The sequence below is a fragment of the Vanacampus margaritifer genome, chromosome 1, assembly GCF_051991255.1.
Source record: "Vanacampus margaritifer isolate UIUO_Vmar chromosome 1, RoL_Vmar_1.0, whole genome shotgun sequence".
NCBI classification, from domain to species: Eukaryota; Metazoa; Chordata; class Actinopteri; order Syngnathiformes; family Syngnathidae; genus Vanacampus; species Vanacampus margaritifer.
The window spans coordinates 13,881,974-13,900,212 of record NC_135432.1 but is presented as its reverse complement, the minus strand read 5'-3'; the positions used below and the strand labels follow the sequence as shown (position 1 = coordinate 13,900,212).

Here is an 18,239-nt window from a genome sequence, read left to right as displayed (position 1 = left end):
TGCACTTGAACGCATGTGAAATGTCATATTTTTCACTGGACAACTGGGAATTAATTTTGATACCCGAGTTTCCGAGCTGAGATAACCTTTCAAGTTTCAACATGGCGGAGAGCGCCGAAGAATTTATGAATGGCAAAAAATATTAACACTTATAAGGGCGTTAACGTCCGCTAGCAGGTTGTTTTAGAATCTACATATTTACGTAGCATACACAATTCAATGTGATGTCCTTTACTTACATTATTTGCCATAATTGTTCGGTTTTACGAGCAAAGAGTACATCAGCTGCTATGTGTATTTATTTTTTTTGCTATAAAATGAAAGCACTACTGCTACCTACTGTACTGAATGGGAAATTACACTTCAAGTGAGGCACCCCAAAAAAAAAAGTTCCCACATTCGCTCCCTCTGAGGTTAACCACAAATAATGTTCAGCTTTTCTAGTGCGCTTTTTCCTGACAAATTTTTAACCTTGGTTGTACTGCAAAAACACACCTGAGATCTCCTGAAAGCATGTGTTAAAAAGGGCTAATCATACTACATTTTGTCTTGCTTCAGTGTGTGTGCGTAAATACTACATTGTGAGGACCAAAATACGTCTTTAACCAACAGATTGAGGACATTCTTGTGAAGTGAGGACATTTTGGCTGGTCCTCACAACTCAAGACCTCTTTTTGAGGGTCAAGACTTGGTTTTAGAGTTTAGGTTTGACTTGGGTTATGGTTGAGGTTAGGGTAAAGAATGAGGAGAGGGAATCATTTTTTATGGTTGGGGTTAGGGCTAGGAAATGCATTATGTGTATGGATGTCCTCACAATTATATAAGTACAAGTTGTGTGTGTGTGTGTGTGTGTGTGTGTGTGTGTGTGTGTGTGTGTGTGTGTGTGTGTGTGTGTGTGTGTGTACATGTGGAGAAGTTTTAAAATGCCTTCAGACCGACAGAGTTGGAAATCATTCACATCAGTGAAGAGGCACACAAATTTAATTCCAGAGTTTTATTTATAGGAAAAAATACTTTTGGTACATACAAGCTGTACATTAAATGTCTTGAGAAAACCAAGTCATCTTCTTGTGAAAAAGAAGGCCGATAAACAAACAGGTGCGACTCTTTTAGTGGCTTTATAAAACTGAGCCAGAGCTTTCCCTCCTAAATGTTTGAACCAACCTAGAATCGAACTTGAAATCAAAATAGATTTTTACATTTTATTTTTGCCTCCAAATATTAGAATTTTCGCCACTTTTCTTAACAAAAGCACAAATTTCCCAGAAGCAAAAACCCACTGGGTGCAGGATGAACATTTGCGTGTGCAGGAGGCATTGGCAGTTTATGTCACACGTTGAGCGTTCTTTTGGTTTGGGTGAGCAAGTCAGGAGCGCCGAGTCGATCCACCGTCAAGGAAGAGGCCCTGTTAAACAATCACAACTGCTCGGATTTCTCAGCAGCTGAAATCCAAAACCTATGTACATTTTTTGATGACTATTCCAGTCTGCTGTTAAAAGTCGAATGCTTTTGGACGCATTCCACTCTTCGAAACACAACTGCTACTCATGGGAGCCTTTTTTTTTTTTTTATCACAACAGAAATACTAATTAAAAGGTTTGTGAAATTGTAAAACGATTTTAAAGCATCCACACGCTGGCCGTTTCCCTCCACATCAAGCCTTTCTATAAATCTATAAATCACATACAATCGTGGTGTTTTGCGTTATCTCTGAGATTCTTCCTTGGTCCGATCCCTCAGTCCGTTCATCCTCTCCCGCCGCATCTGCAGATGGGCCTCTTGTGCTCGCCTCTTCCTCCGTAGCTCACGTCTACGACGCCGAGGTCTTGACTTGTGGTCCAGTTATTCAGTCCCGGCTGCCCGTCGGCGCTCACTCATTGAGGGACAGAATGATGTCATCCTCAAGGTCGGAGTTGTCGGAGCTGTCTGTTTGAGACATAAGACGTTTTTTTTTTTTTCTTTCCTCCTCCTGGCTACACAGTGGGCTCCTCCCACATTTCAAAAACAAGCAAATTGCCCCTAGGTGTGAATTTTAACTCATTCACTGCCATTGCTATAAACATCAAAAATTCATTTTAACAGTTTCTATTAGTTTAACATTTTTTTCCATTTTTGTTAACAAGAATTTTTTATTGTACATTCAGAACAGATATGAAATTTGTCATTAATCGCGAGTTGACTACTGAAGTCATGCGATTAATTACGATTAAAAACTTTAATTGCCTGACGCCCCAAATTTTTTATAATATTTTCTTTCTCTCTTTTTAATTCATTCACTGCCGTTGACGGCTATAAACGTCAAAAACTCATTTTAACAGTTTCTATTAGTTTAACACTTTTTTCCACTTTTGTTATCAAGAGTATGAAAACCTAGATTTTTTTAATTGTACATTTAGAACATAACATTTGTGATTGATCGTGAGTTAACTAGTGAAGTCATGCGATTAATTACAATTTTTAAAAAAATCACTTCTTGCCCCTATTTTTTTTTTAAAATGAATTTATGGCAGTGAATGAGTTAATGATTGTCAAATGGAAACTTCATACTGTATGTTCGAGCAGCACATACCATTGTCCACATCCAGTTCCGCATCCTCATTGTCAGATTCGTCATCGTTGTCGTCGTCGTCGTCCCCCCCATCCAAGTCCTCCTCGAGGAGGTGAGCCACTTCCTCGTCGGAGGGGGAGAACTCATCATTTCCATCGTCGTCGTCGTCTCCACCGTTCTCGTTCTCCAGCTCCGCGATAAGAGGATCTGTATCGATGTCGTCGTCGTCAGAGTCGTCGTCGTCGTCGTCATCTTCCTCCTGATCGTCATCCTCCTGGGGCACAAAAATGCTATTTTAGATCATGTGCTCGCTTAACATATTTTATAAGACATTTATCAATGAATGTATGAAATATAAATTATTCTTCCCCAACAGGTTTGAAATCAAGAACAAAGTAACCCCACATAATGTATTTTTGTCCCCCAGGACAAAAAAATTTAAATGAGCATTCAACAAAGGCACAAAACTGCTGAACAACAAACCAACTTGAAGTGCAAAACTTAATATTATAAAATAATAAAATAAAATAAAATAATAATAAAAATATTGTGCATTTTTTCCCTCACAAATATCAAGTGAGTCAAGTTTTTTAATATTACTGAGTCCTATGTTTGTCCTGCACATAATTTCAAATCTGCAAAAAAGTTATTAGGCCTACTCACGTTGTAGTAAAGTGTTCTGTCGTTTCTCACGGGTTCGTCTTTCGCAAATTTTTTACAGCGTTTTTTTTATTTTTATAGTGTATGTACGCGCCGTCCGTCGCCGCTGTCAGACAGCTCGCCGCGCCGCCTTCACCCGTCCCACGGTTCACGCAGACACGCGCCGGCCACAAGCGCTTGAGTGGAGGTTCAGGGGTACTGCGGCGATGCGGTCACGGTCAAAATGGGAACCCGGGTTGGGAACCATCGCCGGCGTGATTACTTTTATAAAATCCTCGGTGTCCTGGAGGTCTTTGGTCGGCCATATCTCCCCAGCTCTACGTCCTAACGGGGACATACGGAGATCTGCGGGTTCGTCTTGACGAGACCTTTCCAACGGTATGGCCCGTCACATTCCGACCTGGAGATGGAAGCCCGACAGTTTCCCAATTTTATGCCCTGGAACGCTCCAGCGTGCGTCCGCCACCGCCCCATGGCTCACCGCTAGGTTGCACCGCATGCGTGTGCATTGCGGACCCGCTCCGCCCATTTGTTTCCAATTCCAGCTTGTTCATTTTACACCAGCTACGTTTGCGCTGCGGATTGACGCCAGCCACCGATGCGTTCTCGAGCCTCCCGGTCAAAATGGATTTCTCAGCCTCATATCATCATCATTAAAATGAAGTGTCATTTCTTGCTGTTTTGTTGTTGCTGTATGTGTGCGTGTTTTTTTAATTACTATTTTTATTTTTAAAAAAAATAGGAAAACATACCAGCCTAGAAAAACATTTATTGATAGTTATGTTTTTGTTTCTCCAATAAATGTTTTGGATATTAGTTTAATTGTATTTTATTGTTCTTATTTTAATAATCTACAAAGGTTTGAACACAGAGTGTATAGGCCTACCGTATTTAAAGAAGAGATACGGTATGTGAGAGAATGTTAACGCCTATCGAGAAAAGTGCATGTATAAAGTGTGTGGTGAGGTGTTAGCCAAGAAACATATATAATAAATGAAAAAATATATAGTATGAACAAAAAGACATTTAGAATAAACGAAAAATATACATACTGTGTTGTATAATAAATAAATAAAAACTTTTAATGGAGAAAAATGACTGTAAATGAAAAAAGAACATATGATGAATGAAAAAGCATTCATAATAAACTAAAAATCATACCAAAATGAAAAAACATAATAACTTTTTTTTTTTTTTTAATTAACGGAAAATTAAAAAAAAATTTTTTTTACGTGGATTTCCATTATCGTGGTTAGTTTTTGGAACGTAACACCCGCGAGAAACGAGGGAACACTGTATAGGACGCAACTAAGCCATGCCTGACATCTAGTGGTGAATGGTGATATTACAACTTAAAACTACAGTGGCTGCATATTTGCAGATTTTTATTTTCTTACATTTTCTTTTTAAATAATTATCCCCCCCACCCCCATTCAGAGAACATAAATTTAATGTTTATCTTTTTTTTTTTTTTTAAATACATATTTTTACCCCACCGAACTATTTTTTTAATTAATCAGGGAACCCTCGAGGCACCAGTTGCCCATCCCTGATATAAATTGTATACACTGCAATTTCTTATGAGCAAGTGCTTTGGCGCCATCTTCGGGCTTTACGAGACAAAGCGCAAAAAAAATGGAAGATTGGTGAGGATTCAGAGAAAAACACACAAATTGGTAAATATGTGAATGGTCAACCACAAAACAATCAATTCATGGTCATCAGAAATCCATGTTAGGAATCAATGAAAATAATACAACGAATACCTGATCCTCCTCATCCTCCTCCTCTTCCTCGGCCAATCTTTGTCGGCCAACTTCATAAAGCCGGCAGACTGTGTCCGTGTTAATGGAGTCTTGGTTCTATAGAATAAAAGCACCAACTATTAGTATGGATCAACAAATCAACTATTAACTCATTCACTGCCATTGACGGCTATAAACGTCAAAAATTCATTTGAACTATTTCTATTAGTTTAACTTTCTCCCCACTTTTGTTAACAAGAGTATGAAAACCTAGATTTTTTTATTGTACATTTAGAACAGATATAAAATTTGTGATCAATCGCGAGTTAACTACTGAAGTCATGCAAATAATTAAAATCGCCTCACGCCCCGAAATTTTAATATTTTTATTTTTACTTTATTCACTGCCATTGACGGCTATAAACGTCATAAATTCATTTTAACTATTTCTATTAGTTAAACATTTTTTTCCCCACTTTTGTTTACAAGAGTGTGAAAACCTAGATTTTTTTATTGTACATTTAGAACTGATATAAAATTTGTGATTAATCGTGAGTTAACTAGTGAAATGATGCACTTTAAAAAAAAAATAAAAATCGCCTCTTGTCCCTAATTTTTAATAATCTTTTTTTTTTTGATGAATTTATGGCAGTGAATGAGTTAATCATACTCAAAATGCAACATTACAGAGCCTACCTCAATTACAGCAAGGTAGCAGTCTTTAGAGTCTGTGCACAGATCAAAAATATTCTTCTTGACGTCAATGGTGGCTGGGAGAAAGACAAACAAAACAAAAAACATGTCAGTAAAGTAGCCAAACATAATATTCAAATGTGATTTGACAATACAGTATATAAGGACGAGGGATGACGACCGTCCTCAGCCATACCGATGGGTTTGTAGTCTGTGGCATTGAAAGTCCGGAAGGACGAACCAAAAGGACTTTTCATCTGCATCTCTATCATGTCGTCCTCATCGTCAGCCTGTAATATCGCTGCGGATGCACAAGGGTTCAGAGTGAGTCGGTTGAAACGGATTCCAGGGGCAGAGCAAGACGACTATTTATTCACCTCCATAAATGACGGTGCCGTTATTGTTGAAGACTGTCCTGCACAGGTCCAGAGCGGGAACCGTATGAAGGAGGTGGAAGGTTCGCAGATCCCACTAACAACTCAGATTAAGGAACAACCATATGATGTTTGACTACAATCTAGGGGTGGGAATCTTTGACTGTCCCTCGATTCAATTTGATTTCGTTTTTTGTGTCTGCGATTCAATTCAGAATCAATTCTCATTTCAAAATGATTTTTGATTCAAAAATTGACAAGGATTTCGGCTTCAATCTATAGATATGCAAATAATCGTCTACTCAAGTCTGGTTTGCAAGACAAAATGACAAATGTTGACATTAAAATGTATTTTTCTTTTTTTAATTAAGTTTTGAATTGTGAGGAAAGACCCCTTTTCCACAACTTGTACCACAACTGCTACTATTTGTAGCTACCTATAAATTGTATAGCTTTTATTGTATATATATATATAGTATTTATATTCATAGTTTGGCAGATAGCAATGCTATTGTTACATTATCAAGCCGTTTTTTTACACTCCAGTTGAGGTTAACTGTAAATATAAACACACAAAACAAAGAAAATTACACAGTGCACACCTAAATGCAAACGCACTTTGTTAGCTTGATTCCCAAACGTAGCTAGCTAAAGGCTAACGCACAATTGAAAGCGCCATTGACTCGCTAATGCTAATTAGCTGGCTAAAAAGAACGGCTATTCACTCAAAAACGTTTCAGGAATGCATACAGACAAGCATGCTAACATTACTCACTAGAATATGCTATTCCTACGCTGCAAAAATAAAAACTTTTATTGGCATAATTTGATCATAACTTTTTTCCTTCAACTCTTTAATGTGGCTACAACTTAACAGAATGCGCGGAACCACACTGCCCCTAAGTGGCCAAATCGTGTACAACATAAAAAGTGCTCCCAACAAGGGCAAGACAGTATAAAGTAATTTAAATAAAATCACTTTTGGGACATTTTACATCGATTCTGAATCGTAGTAAATGATAATCGTGATTTTTTGGCATTCTCCGACTACAAACTACAAGACATACATCTTTCATCCAACTGTTCTATAATATTATAAAAAATATATATTGGCTCAGAGTGCTTCAAGGATACAATTTCCGTGTTGATGATGACTTCCAGGCCATTGGGGTGGAACACGCCACTGATGTTCATGTTGAACTTGTCAAATTTGTGGATGGCCTGAGCGGAGCGCACGTCCCACAGCACGCCGTCGTTCAGTACCAGGTCGTCTGTGGGGTTGAACGTGGCACAGTTCCGCTTGTAGTTATTAGCCAGGTCGGGGTTATTTAGAGTCAGGGTCACCTGGCCCGTCTGGATGTCATAAATCTAAAAAAAAAAAAAAAGAAAGAAAAAAAAGAGGAACGTGAGCTGTCATTCGTGAAGGTCAAAATTCTCCCTGCATTCATATTCTGTGGCGTCAGTTTGAAATAGCGGCATACATACATGCGCTAGTTGCTCCTCAGTCCCAATGACGCGATCTTGTGACAGCTTGCTGAACTCCACATAATGGTCACCCAGAAAGGAATGCCTGCAGACAACATGGGAGGAAGATTTCTTTTTTAAACTGGAACAACAGTGAATATAAATCTTGTCATGGCTTGTTGCTGAGTTCGGGAACATGCAGCACAGAGTTGCATTATGTGGATAAGTGAAGTCAAATGCTCGGTGTGCCGTGAAGCGAAGCCTGCAGGCCTCGGCGGGGCCGTCGGCGGGCATAATCAAACGACACGTCATCTTTTGAACGAGCCGTGTTTTGACAGCGGGAAGCTGCTGTAGCGTTGGGCAGAAAATAGCAACAAGGTGAAGGAGAAAGATGGCGGGAAAAGTGCTAATATTTGCTTGGTTTGCACTGTAGGTGGTGCTCGTATTAATTGATGAATGAATTATCTCGGTATCATTGTTGGTCTTTATTTGAAAGAGAACATGCAGAGTGGTATTGGTGATGATAATTATGATTTCTCTGTTCTCATCTCGAGCCCCGACATGACACATGCTGGCACAATTGAATGAGATTCAATACAACTGCTGTAATCTTTTGGATGATCTGATTCATTCCAATACAAAAGGTGGATCAAAGCAAAAAATTATGAATTGAGTAGCTGTACTTAGTGGGGAAGTCAGTAAATCGGTAACTTATATATTCATCAAAAGTGAGGAAAGTTTTCATTTTTGGCTCATGCTGACAGTTGAAGTGTGGTTATAAACACTGTAAGAGCTAAAATATTAAATATGATTGTAGCCAAGAAATTAATACTACTAAATTGGAAAACTCCACAAGAGCCCCATGCTTCAATAGATGGCTGAATGAAATGACACAGTATGGAAGGCTGGAGCGGATTCGTTTTGATAAAAATAATTTAAGAGATACATTTGTAAAAGTGTGGGAACCCTTTTTGATACTACTCGATTGCTAATTATGAACTAGAAAATATTTGATTAACTGGTCACTAGCGTTACATGCTCTGCCGCTGTGTGTATATTTATATCTACATTTACATTTTTGTTTAATAAAAAACATTTTTTTAATGTGTTTTTTTTCATTTTGTGTTTGTTTTTTTCTTCTTCTTTTCTTTGTTCTTTTGCATGGGGGGAAATCTTAAATAAAATATTAAAAAAAAAAGAAGAACTAATTAGATGTCAAATTAATAATAGTTTTCCATTCTGAAAACATTCAAACAATTACACTTCTGACAACATCAATTCAAACTGAGCTGTTTGAAACGCAAAGCGGAGTTATAATAGTTTTTTATTATTATTTTTTATTATATAGTAAGTTTTTATTTCATTTTGATTTTTTTTTGGATTCAGTTAGTACCGTATAGCCTGTTTTAAATGCTTCGTTTTAGTTATTTTAATAACTAGCTACACTGAAAAAATTATACTCAATTTTATTTCGTCAAGTGGTTGCATGAAACAAAATTATCTGGCTTCAGATAATTTTAAACTATATGTCTATTTAAAATATGTTTCTGGATCCAGACGAATTATATGCAACCACTTGATGAAATAAAATTGAGTGAATTCAACACACCATTTTAGTTGTAGTTTGTAGAGTTTAGGATTAAAAAAAAAAAAGGTCACCAAGTGCTGTGTAATAAAGTAAGGTAAACTAATTCACAAATGACTGTTTGACCTTCCTTCCTCTACAAAGATGCACAACAATAAAAAAATTAATACATTTAAAATGAACCCTGAAAGCTCATGTATGATAGTCAATGACAAAAATGAAAATGAACATTTTCACTATAATTATAGCTAGTTTTATAAGCACAATGTAGTAAGTTTTTGATTTTTTTAAAAAGTATTTTTATTCATTAAGATTTTTTTTCACTTTTATTTAGTTAACTATAAAAACCTTGATGCAAAGACGAGCGCCATTTCATCCAATGAGCTTTTGAGATAAACGACTCACTTCATGATGAACACCGACTTCATCCCCCACAGTGCAGACGTTGGGTAACTCCAGGAGGCTGAGGTGAGAATTAAGGAGCCATCCTGAAAACACAAAATGAGACATTTAGGACAGCTCTGAACACGACTGTGCATAGTCACAGCTTGATTTTCTTACCCGAGAGGGTTCGAGGTTAGTGATGGCCGAACTGTGACAGCTGTAGCTGGCCTCCTCCTGGCCCGTGAACACATTGTAGAGTTTCAACTGGCCCGTGCAGGTCCCGAGCATCAGGAACCGTTCGCGAGCTGAGAAGGCACAACAGGTGAATCCGCTTTCATCCTCATCAGCTTCCCTGAATACGGAGATTGGGCGGAACCTGCAGAACGCAAAGAAGAGTGTAAAAATACAAAAAGATGAATAAACCGCATGGTGGGTTGTCACGGCAACCTGCTGAAGATGAGATGTCTGTCAAAGCATCCTCCATCGACTCCTCCATATTTGGGATAAATGACCCTCCTCGTGTTTCGAGACGTGAAGTTAATCGGTGCTTGCCGTCTCTGTTTGGGCTCGGGGCACTGATGTGGGGTGAAGAGAGAAAAAGGCGGGCAAGTGGCGACGGGGTTTTTACAGCGCGCGTGCTGTTCCCGTAGGTATTCCGTGATGATGCCGTCTAATGCGGGCGGGGAGGGCATGTGCCTGTCGAACTGCTTTTTCATGGCCGGCGTCTGGTTGAAGGCGCCGTGGTCCGACTTCTGCCTCAGCACGCGAGGTTTTTTGCAGCCGCTGGCGCTGCACCACGAGTGGCGCTCGCGAGAGAAAACGATTCGGCCGATCAGAGGCGAGCCGTTGCCGCAGTGAGGCGTCGACGGGAACGCGGTTGTGGAGGGCGCGGCGGGTTGCGATGTCGAGGGCCGCGCTTGCAAATGGCCGGGCGACGGAGTGGACGAATGAGAGGGATGGTTGCCGAGCCTTGACCCGACACCGTTGGCCAGCCGCGGGGTGCGGGGTAAGGTGGCGATGGCGGCGGTAGGGGGCGTGACGGAGACGAAAGGGGATGCTGTGAGTGCCGAATGAGACACGCACGCCATGGGGAGGTCGGCCTCCTTGGTGAGGGCCGTGGCCGTGTCGTGAAGGCCTTTGGCTACGAGGTGGTTCCTGATAAGCAGCAGCAGCTCTTTCTCGGGGAAGGTGATCCTGGACTGGGCCACCACGCTCGCTCGCTGCAGCCACGCCAGGGATACGTCGGTGCCGATCAGCAAGGGTTTGCCTGATATTCGTTCCATCAGCTCAGCCGCAAACTTGCAGAACTTGACGTGCTCGCTGCGTTTGTCCTGGAGCACGGGCTCCTTCATCAGCTGCTGGATGTGCCCGCTACTGAACAAAGGCAGCTTGCTGATGATCTGCCGGACAGAAGTGGAGCGAGACAGACCAACCAGGGCCTTGCAGGACAGAGCTCGGATCTGGTCCGCGTCTGTGATTGGCATCTTCACAGTCAGAAGTGATAGCAGAACCTATGGGGTAGTTTTAAAAAAATGTCAGAAACATCAACTTAAAAAACATAAAATGCAACAAATGATTCCTAGAAAAGAGATTACCTTAATGCCATTGTTGGACTGCACCACATTCCACATCTTGGTGAGCACGTTCTCGCTGGCTTTGGTCATGTGAGGGAGCCGACGACGCGGAGTGCTGGCAATGAACTTGCCAATGCTGGACATGCGTTTGTCGGGAGCGCAGACGCAGTTAATGACAACCTGCAGGGCAGACTTCTGGATCTCGGCATCGTTCACAAACACTTCTCCCTCCGCCACCGCCAAGACAATGTTCATTCCTGCAAGTAAAAATGTGTTAGCCATACGAACAAAGTAAGGCTGGGTTAAAAAAAAAAAAAAAAAGTTGACTAAAACTTTCTCCCTCGAAGCTCCGCCGAAGACATTGTTGGGTGGTCCATGTTTTATAGACGGACTTTTTATGCAGTATTGGATTGGCAGCTGTGATCTGATCTTTATTCCTTCCGTTAGTGGGCGAATGGCATATTTTATTTGCTGCTTAAAAAAACTGTACTCAGTGGGTTTTTATTAAAGACAATACAGCACATTGAGCTTCCCCAATACACTGGAAAGGAAGTTCTTAACTTCCTAAAAAGCACGTGGGCTGTAATTATTCCAAAATATTACTTGCCACTTGGTTTTTCAGTGTTCACTACATAACCAGTAGAGGGCAGTCATGCACCAAACGTACCCAGAAGAAGACAGAAACAGGACGTTATTGAGCTAACGTAGCTAACTGCTCGCTCTACCCTTGTTTACTAATAAAATAATGTTAAAGCATCGTCTATAACTTTTAAGACACTATTACATGTGTAATGTTGATATAATGATGTATATGTGAACTAAATAGTAGTTGGTGTTTGTTTAACTTAAGTGGTAATCGCTAGCGCGCTAATGCTAATCGCGATTGCTAACGTTTAGCATAGGCTAACTTTGTTGGTGTTTAATAATGCATATGTATAGAACATAATTAAGTATGAGTACTTGTATCCACTCAATTAAACGTATGTCCAACCTTGGCGGATTTAAAAAACACACACCAGGGATGTGATTTTTCCGCTAATTCGCGGAATTCCGCTTTTTTTATCTCCCCCCAAAAAAAAAAAAATCTGATTTTTTTTTATTTTTTATAGTAGTTCATTGTGTATGCACATGACTCCGACAGATAACATCTTCTGCTATAACAAAGACATTTGTGGTATGCTCTAATATGAGTTACTTTTCATTTGGTCATGATACAATTATTTGTTCATGAAATTTGAACTCTTCAACATTATTTATGTGTTAACTTAGTAATCACATTAGTTAGATATGATGATATTCTCAGTGAGTTTTTAAAAGCAAAGGCAGTCCAATGTTTTTGAATGTGACTGATTTTGAGTTGACTAAAACTGCCATTTTATATGGGATAGTTCAATATACATTGAAAATTTATGCTGTTGTTTTGTCTATTTCTTTGTCATGTGAGTGCATTGAAAGTACTTAAAAACACGGAAAACCCATGAGCTCCGGGGGGCTTCACCCCCCTTGTCCCCCCACCAGGGCACTGCCCTGGACCTAGCTGGGTGCCAGCGGCCCCCAGACCCCCGGCTAAATTTTCAGATAATTTCACTTTGGTCAAATCACATCCCTGACACACACAAAAAAACAACAACAAGAATGCACTCATTGGGATCGAACTTTTTTTTTTATTTTATTTTTTTAAATAATGGCTCTTAGTTAATACTATACCTCTGCAAACATACCTGCACTAGAAATAGTAGACCCGTTCTCATCGACAACAGCAACCGTCTCGGATAACAGCATTTGAGTCTTTGGTACAACTGTGAGGATACTCAGGATGTCAAGAGCGTAGCGCACTGTGTCACTCCTGCAGGGAAACAAACATAACCACTGCAACACAACATACTCCATGCAGAACGCCAAAACAACTACAATCATGACAAAGACATTCAATACTACATCCTCCACACCTGCCATAATAGGTCCTCCAGTCACATGCGATAGAAATGAGTTGCAGGAGGAGTTGGACACAAGAGAGTTTGTGGAACACCTCTGCCGGTTCCCAATATAAACGAAGAGGGCCGTACTCAATGAGAAACTCCATCATTTCCACCACCTGCTCGCGGCTGTAACTGACCGCCTGCAACCAATGACAGAAGCTGAAAAAGCACTGCAAAATGTCTACATCTTTAATCACAACACCTGACATTCTTCTACCTTGTAGTAGGGCTGTGAGTGAATAAGAGCGCCTCCCTCTGTGCGCTGCAGAGACTGCTTCACCTGCTCCACCTTGATGGCCAGATGGGCCTCAAAGTACCTGCGGAGCGCCATGCAAGTGTGCTTCGCCGTCTGCCTGCTGGAGAAAATCTCGTCGTCACTCAGCAGCGCTCCCTGGTCGTCAGGGTTCAGGATCTCCAACGTGCTGATCTGGAAGACGCCAAATCACATGCAAAATTCAGCATTCCAGTCTAGAACGTGGATTTTCAGATGGTGACGTATGCACGGCTAAAGTGGAGCTCGTGTGAAGCGAGCTGCTGGTTGGTCCTACCAGATTGACGAGGCGTCGCAGCCCGTCCTGCTTGTCGAAGAGCTCCAGCACGGCGCGGAAAGAGAAGGAAATGGAGAAGAACATGGTGGCGTGACAGCAGCCGGATGCATGCGAGCATTCCAGCAGCCACAGTGTGTAGCCAACCACATCTGACAGGACCGAGTGGGGCAGCATACACACCTTGGGAGAAGTAGTCACACCAATGAATGCCAATAGGATGCTACTGTTTGATACACAAATAGGCGTTTTCAAGTGATGATGATTTATAAACAAAGTGTGAAAGCTAGTCATAATGTCAACAATAGCGTTCTGAAATTATTAAATTAACATTTGTAAACAAGGTATTGTGTGTGTATGCAAAACTGTGCATATATACACTGATTATAAAAAGTCTGTTTGTGTATTAGTAACATAGTATTTTTTTTTTTTAATATACCCTTTCCATGGCGTCCTGGTTATAGGCAAGGTAGTACAGGCACAGGGACACTCCAGTGGCAGCCATAGAGGGCCTGGGGATTTCCAGCAATTTCTGAACTCCTCCGTGTGCCACAAACTCTGCAGCAAACTTCTTGTGAAGCAGCAGAGAAGCCAAATACTGTGAGAGAAATTTTACATTCAAGTAGTAAGTTTGTATGCCGTTTTTCGGTGTGGTTCAGAATTCAGATTGACTGTAGGACTTCACCTTGAGAGCCTCAAATGTGAGCTGCACATCGTTGGTCTGCTTTAGATCCATATAATGCATAAGCAGCTCACGGGCTCCCATTTGCATGAATACTGCCAACAGCTAAAGATAGGAGGGAAAAAAACAAAATAAAATCATGCTTTTTCATTGCATCATAATTTCATAAGATGATGATTTCATACATTTTCAAAACAATGATAGCTGATGGAAACAAACCAACCTCCTGATATTCTCCCAGAGGAGTGAGATACTGCAAAATGAGTCTCTGCTCGATCTCAGGGGTCAGAGGGTATAAGCGGTAGCTGTTGCCAATCACCCATGGGCTCATCTCAGACCAGCTGCTGTTGGAAAGCTCGCTGATATTCCTCTCTGACTCCGGCAGGGAGAAATTCAACTTGTACTTTGCGGACCTGCCACTCTCCTTCTCTGCTTTTCTTTTTAGGTAACTACTACCATCAGAGGTGCCTAGGTGCAGAAATGACCCTGTGGCCGACATGGGCTTCATCATGGTTTTAATGGCCGAGGTGGCGCAGTTGTTAGTTTTGTGAGGGGCGCTGGGAAGAAACGGAGGCTCGTTTTCAGGCTCCAAGGCGGAAAGGTTCATTTCGCCATCCCCTTCTGGTTCTGGTTCTTCCGTTTCAGCCCCATTTTGCTCGAGCGAGAAGGGTTTATCAAAGCCTCCATCAACAGTCTCCTCATCCAAAGGTAGCAAAGGTCCACTCAGGGGTTTTCTGGGACGTTTGATTTCTTTTTTTGTCTCTGCATCTTTATCTTGAAGCTCACGTAAGCGATGCAGCATCAATGGCACCTGTTAATGAAGAGAATTTAAAACAAGTTGATCGACATTAGCATCTTGGTTAGAATATTTTTTAGATCACTACAATTCGTTTATAAGGCGTGTAAGCTAGCGCCCCCTACTGACCAACACAGAGTTCTCTTCTCGGTAGTTGGCTGCAATGTCCTGGTTCTCCATAGCGCCTGCTAACAAGCCTGTGGCATAGATTCTGAGGGGCTGCTCGGCCTCCTGAGCCCACTTGAACAACCTTTCAACTATTCCCTCCTGAAAAGTACCACAAACAAAAACAGATTAACAAGTTACAATAAAGTCGTCTCAGATCATGTCTTAGCAAAGTCTTTTTTTTTTTTTATATGAAAACGGGGTAGTGAAATATTATTCATTCAACATGTAATTTGTTCCTACTAGATAAATGTAAAACATTGTGCAAGTAGAGCTTTCTTCAAAGCTGGACTCTGACTCTACAAACAAAAAAATGTTTGTGGAAAATAGCTGGCCTGGTATATTGACTCTTTAGTATTACAGACTTCACTATCAGTTAGTTTTTATGACCCCGCATCAATCAGACGATCTCCATAGTATTCAAGTGCTTCTGTTTATATAGCACCGACTTTAGCCATTTAACAACTGAAAGCAGTGACTGATTGACAGCCCTAAGTAAAAATAGAAACCCTGATTCCCTTCATGGTATAATTGTTGATTTAATGTACATTACAATGTAAATGTAATAATCTAACTAGTGCGAATGCTGAATGTTATGTTTCAGAAACCAAGAAGGAAACAAAATAATGTCATGTTCATTTCAAACGTAATGTACCTTTTCCTGAAAGACCACTGCTGTCTCCAGTCCAGGCATGATGTTCTGAAGCAAGCGACAAGCTTCTGCATTGAGGGCAAATTCCCTGCTGGCCATCACATAACTATTCACCAACTATATGGGAGAAGAAAAGTTGTGAAGCACTTTCAAATTCATTTTCATTGTATCGCCCATTTTAGCAATGGGACGGTACTCTGTTCAGTACGCTCTGCATAGAACATTACATCCTAAAGACTCATGTCTCTTTTCCATTGCACTTTGAATTCACGCTATATGTGTGTGTGTGTGTGTGTGTGTGTGTGTGTGTGTGTGTGTGTGTGTGTGTGTGTGTGTATGCTGGCCTGTACATTCCCCCACTAGCGTTTGTAATTTTTGTTTTACCACTGTATAAGAGGACGACTGAGTGAAAACTTAACAACTTACTGCAAGCGTTACTAGTTGAAACTTCTGTGTTACTTTTTAAAGAAACCCTAGCAATATGACCAAGCTTTTCCTGTGTTCATATTCGTGCTAGACACACGACAGTCGAGTCAAACATTAGTGACAAGTATATCTTGAAAAAAAAATTTAAACACACCTTCCACGCCATTTGGGATGAACGTAAGAAAATGACCTGTACAGTGGAATTTATTACTGATGATTTAAAGGCCTTTTCTGTGGCCAAATATGTTGAGTTTGGTCACTTAACATTTCAGTGACGTTTCAATTCCCAACTCAAAATGAAAAATTCAATTAAGTGTGGGTTGATTGGTTTTGTCTGAAGTCAGGCACGACTAAGTAATTAATTTGCACTTAATCCAACAGCTTCACCAGTTTTTTTCCCCCTAAGATTTCATTTGTTATACATATTTTATACTACTAAATTGGCACATCAATCCATCCTTCTTCCTAACATGTACACATTAAGTCAAGGAATAAGAGGCAATTTACCATTCAAAAGAGCTGTGTTTTAGACTGTAAAATAAGTTCACAAAACACTGTCTTTGTGTCTTTGTTGACAATCAAAATAAAGAGAGAAATTTAAGAGAGACAGGGGAAAAAAAGTCTAATTCGGCCCAAAAGCGGAGGTAACTCCCTGGACCATCTCACCCCTAATATAAACCCATTCCAACCATCCTTACTGTGTTCATGAAGTCATCATTCTTGAACAGAATCTTGAGCAAATGCCCTAATACACATTCTGGATCAGCTCTCCCTAGTGGCAAAGGACAAGCAAGACCCAACATGAGTAAATACGTTACTGTATATTAACAAATAATAGCTCCGTTTTCTTTATCATACCAGGATGTCGATCATCAAATGGGTCGGGGTCCGCTTTGTGGTACTCCTCAGTCTCCTTCTCGACAAGCTCAGAGATTCTGAAAGTTTGAACATAATGACCTGCTAGAATAAAATGGCTAATCTGATGAGACAGAACTACTTACTTGGTGAGAATGTTAACTAGGTCCTGTGTGCTGCCTTGTTGTTCCCTCTCCCACTGTTCCAGTAGAGCAGTCAGCTCTGCCTTGGAGTCAACACTGGCAGATGCCGACGCCATAACTCCTATGAGGAACCCCAGGAAAATCAACATTCAATTCCAAACCATAATATGTACCCTGTCTTCTATCATATCCACATAGCAGCTGCTCAATTGTGGCTTACCATTAAAGAACTCGGAGTAAAACGTCTTTGAGACACATTACAAGGAAGCTGTACTTAAACTCAACGAGCTGGAACATGCTTATGATAAATTTAGTAGAACAAGAGACAGATTAGCCGGTTGCAGGTGCAGCAATCTCCAGGGACTGCAACTGTCAAGATAAATGATTGTGGAAAAAAAACAAGCACACTGCAAGCAAGTACTTGAAAGCAGTCATTCTGATTGAAGCAAGACCTTGTGCACTTCCTCGCATTCAGAGGATGTAAATAAGATGCGTTCTTGGAGTCGCTGTGCCTTGGCTAAACAAGGAAGCTAACTGGAGTCGGACTACTTATGACGATGTAAACGTGCTCACTTTAAAATCCAGTATTGTATTTACTTTTGACGTGCACGTCGTACTGTGTTCAATAAGTAAACACATTTCGGAACCACGGCGACCGGTCCGTGGTCCGTATGTTAGCACCAGTGTTGGCATTAGCCACGCGCTAGCGGTGTCGTAGGTAAACTGGTTATTTAGCTAGCTAACATGCTAAATTCACCTCGCTGCTCCGCTCAGTTCTTCACTTTTCTCAGATGTTTCCAAGGCTTAAATATGCCGATACGGATCCAGACCCGAGTGCCGCAAGCAAACGGTATCGGGGGAATTTCACAGCCAAACCTTACAATGTATAATGTGGCTTTTTTGTTGATGGTTTACTGTCATTATGGCGAACACGTTCTCAACGTCATCGCAGCTGCGACAGTCCACTTA

General features: G+C 40.8%; 1 protein-coding gene across 1 annotated transcript; it reads right to left on the bottom strand.

Moving 5' to 3' along the window:
- Positions 1–979: 979 nt before the first annotated feature.
- Positions 980–18,217, bottom strand: dcaf1 (ddb1 and cul4 associated factor 1). Its single transcript, XM_077583027.1, has 25 exons — positions 18,028–18,217; positions 17,274–17,391; positions 17,131–17,207; positions 16,971–17,044; positions 15,850–15,963; positions 15,159–15,296; positions 14,457–15,044; positions 14,237–14,338; positions 13,991–14,149; positions 13,555–13,734; positions 13,224–13,433; positions 12,977–13,146; positions 12,749–12,873; positions 11,049–11,284; positions 9,901–10,964; positions 9,631–9,829; positions 9,475–9,557; positions 7,506–7,590; positions 7,155–7,388; positions 6,024–6,117; positions 5,843–5,947; positions 5,650–5,723; positions 4,975–5,070; positions 2,570–2,822; positions 980–1,926 (listed from the first exon to the last, which is right to left on the bottom strand). Exons 2-25 carry the CDS (start codon positions 17,384–17,386, stop codon positions 1,871–1,873), a joined length of 4,629 nt encoding a protein of 1,542 aa, XP_077439153.1. The 5' UTR covers positions 17,387–17,391; positions 18,028–18,217; the 3' UTR covers positions 980–1,870.
- Between the last annotated feature and the right edge of the window lie 22 nt (positions 18,218–18,239).

What these genes read in the sequence shown, in the direction of transcription:
- dcaf1 (XM_077583027.1), bottom strand. Translation starts at nt 17,386, where the DNA reads ATGGCGTCGGCATCTGCCAGTGTTGACTCCAAGGCAGAGCTGACTGCT. An exon ending in TGGAGGACCTATTATGGCAG is followed by an intron (nt 12,874 to 12,976) that starts GTGTGGAGGATG and finishes GTTTCCCTGCAG; the next exon opens with GAGTGACACAGTGCGCTACG. An exon ending in GCTACCTTGCTGTAATTGAG is followed by an intron (nt 5,071 to 5,649) that starts GTAGGCTCTGTA and finishes TTTATTCTATAG; the next exon opens with AACCAAGACTCCATTAACAC.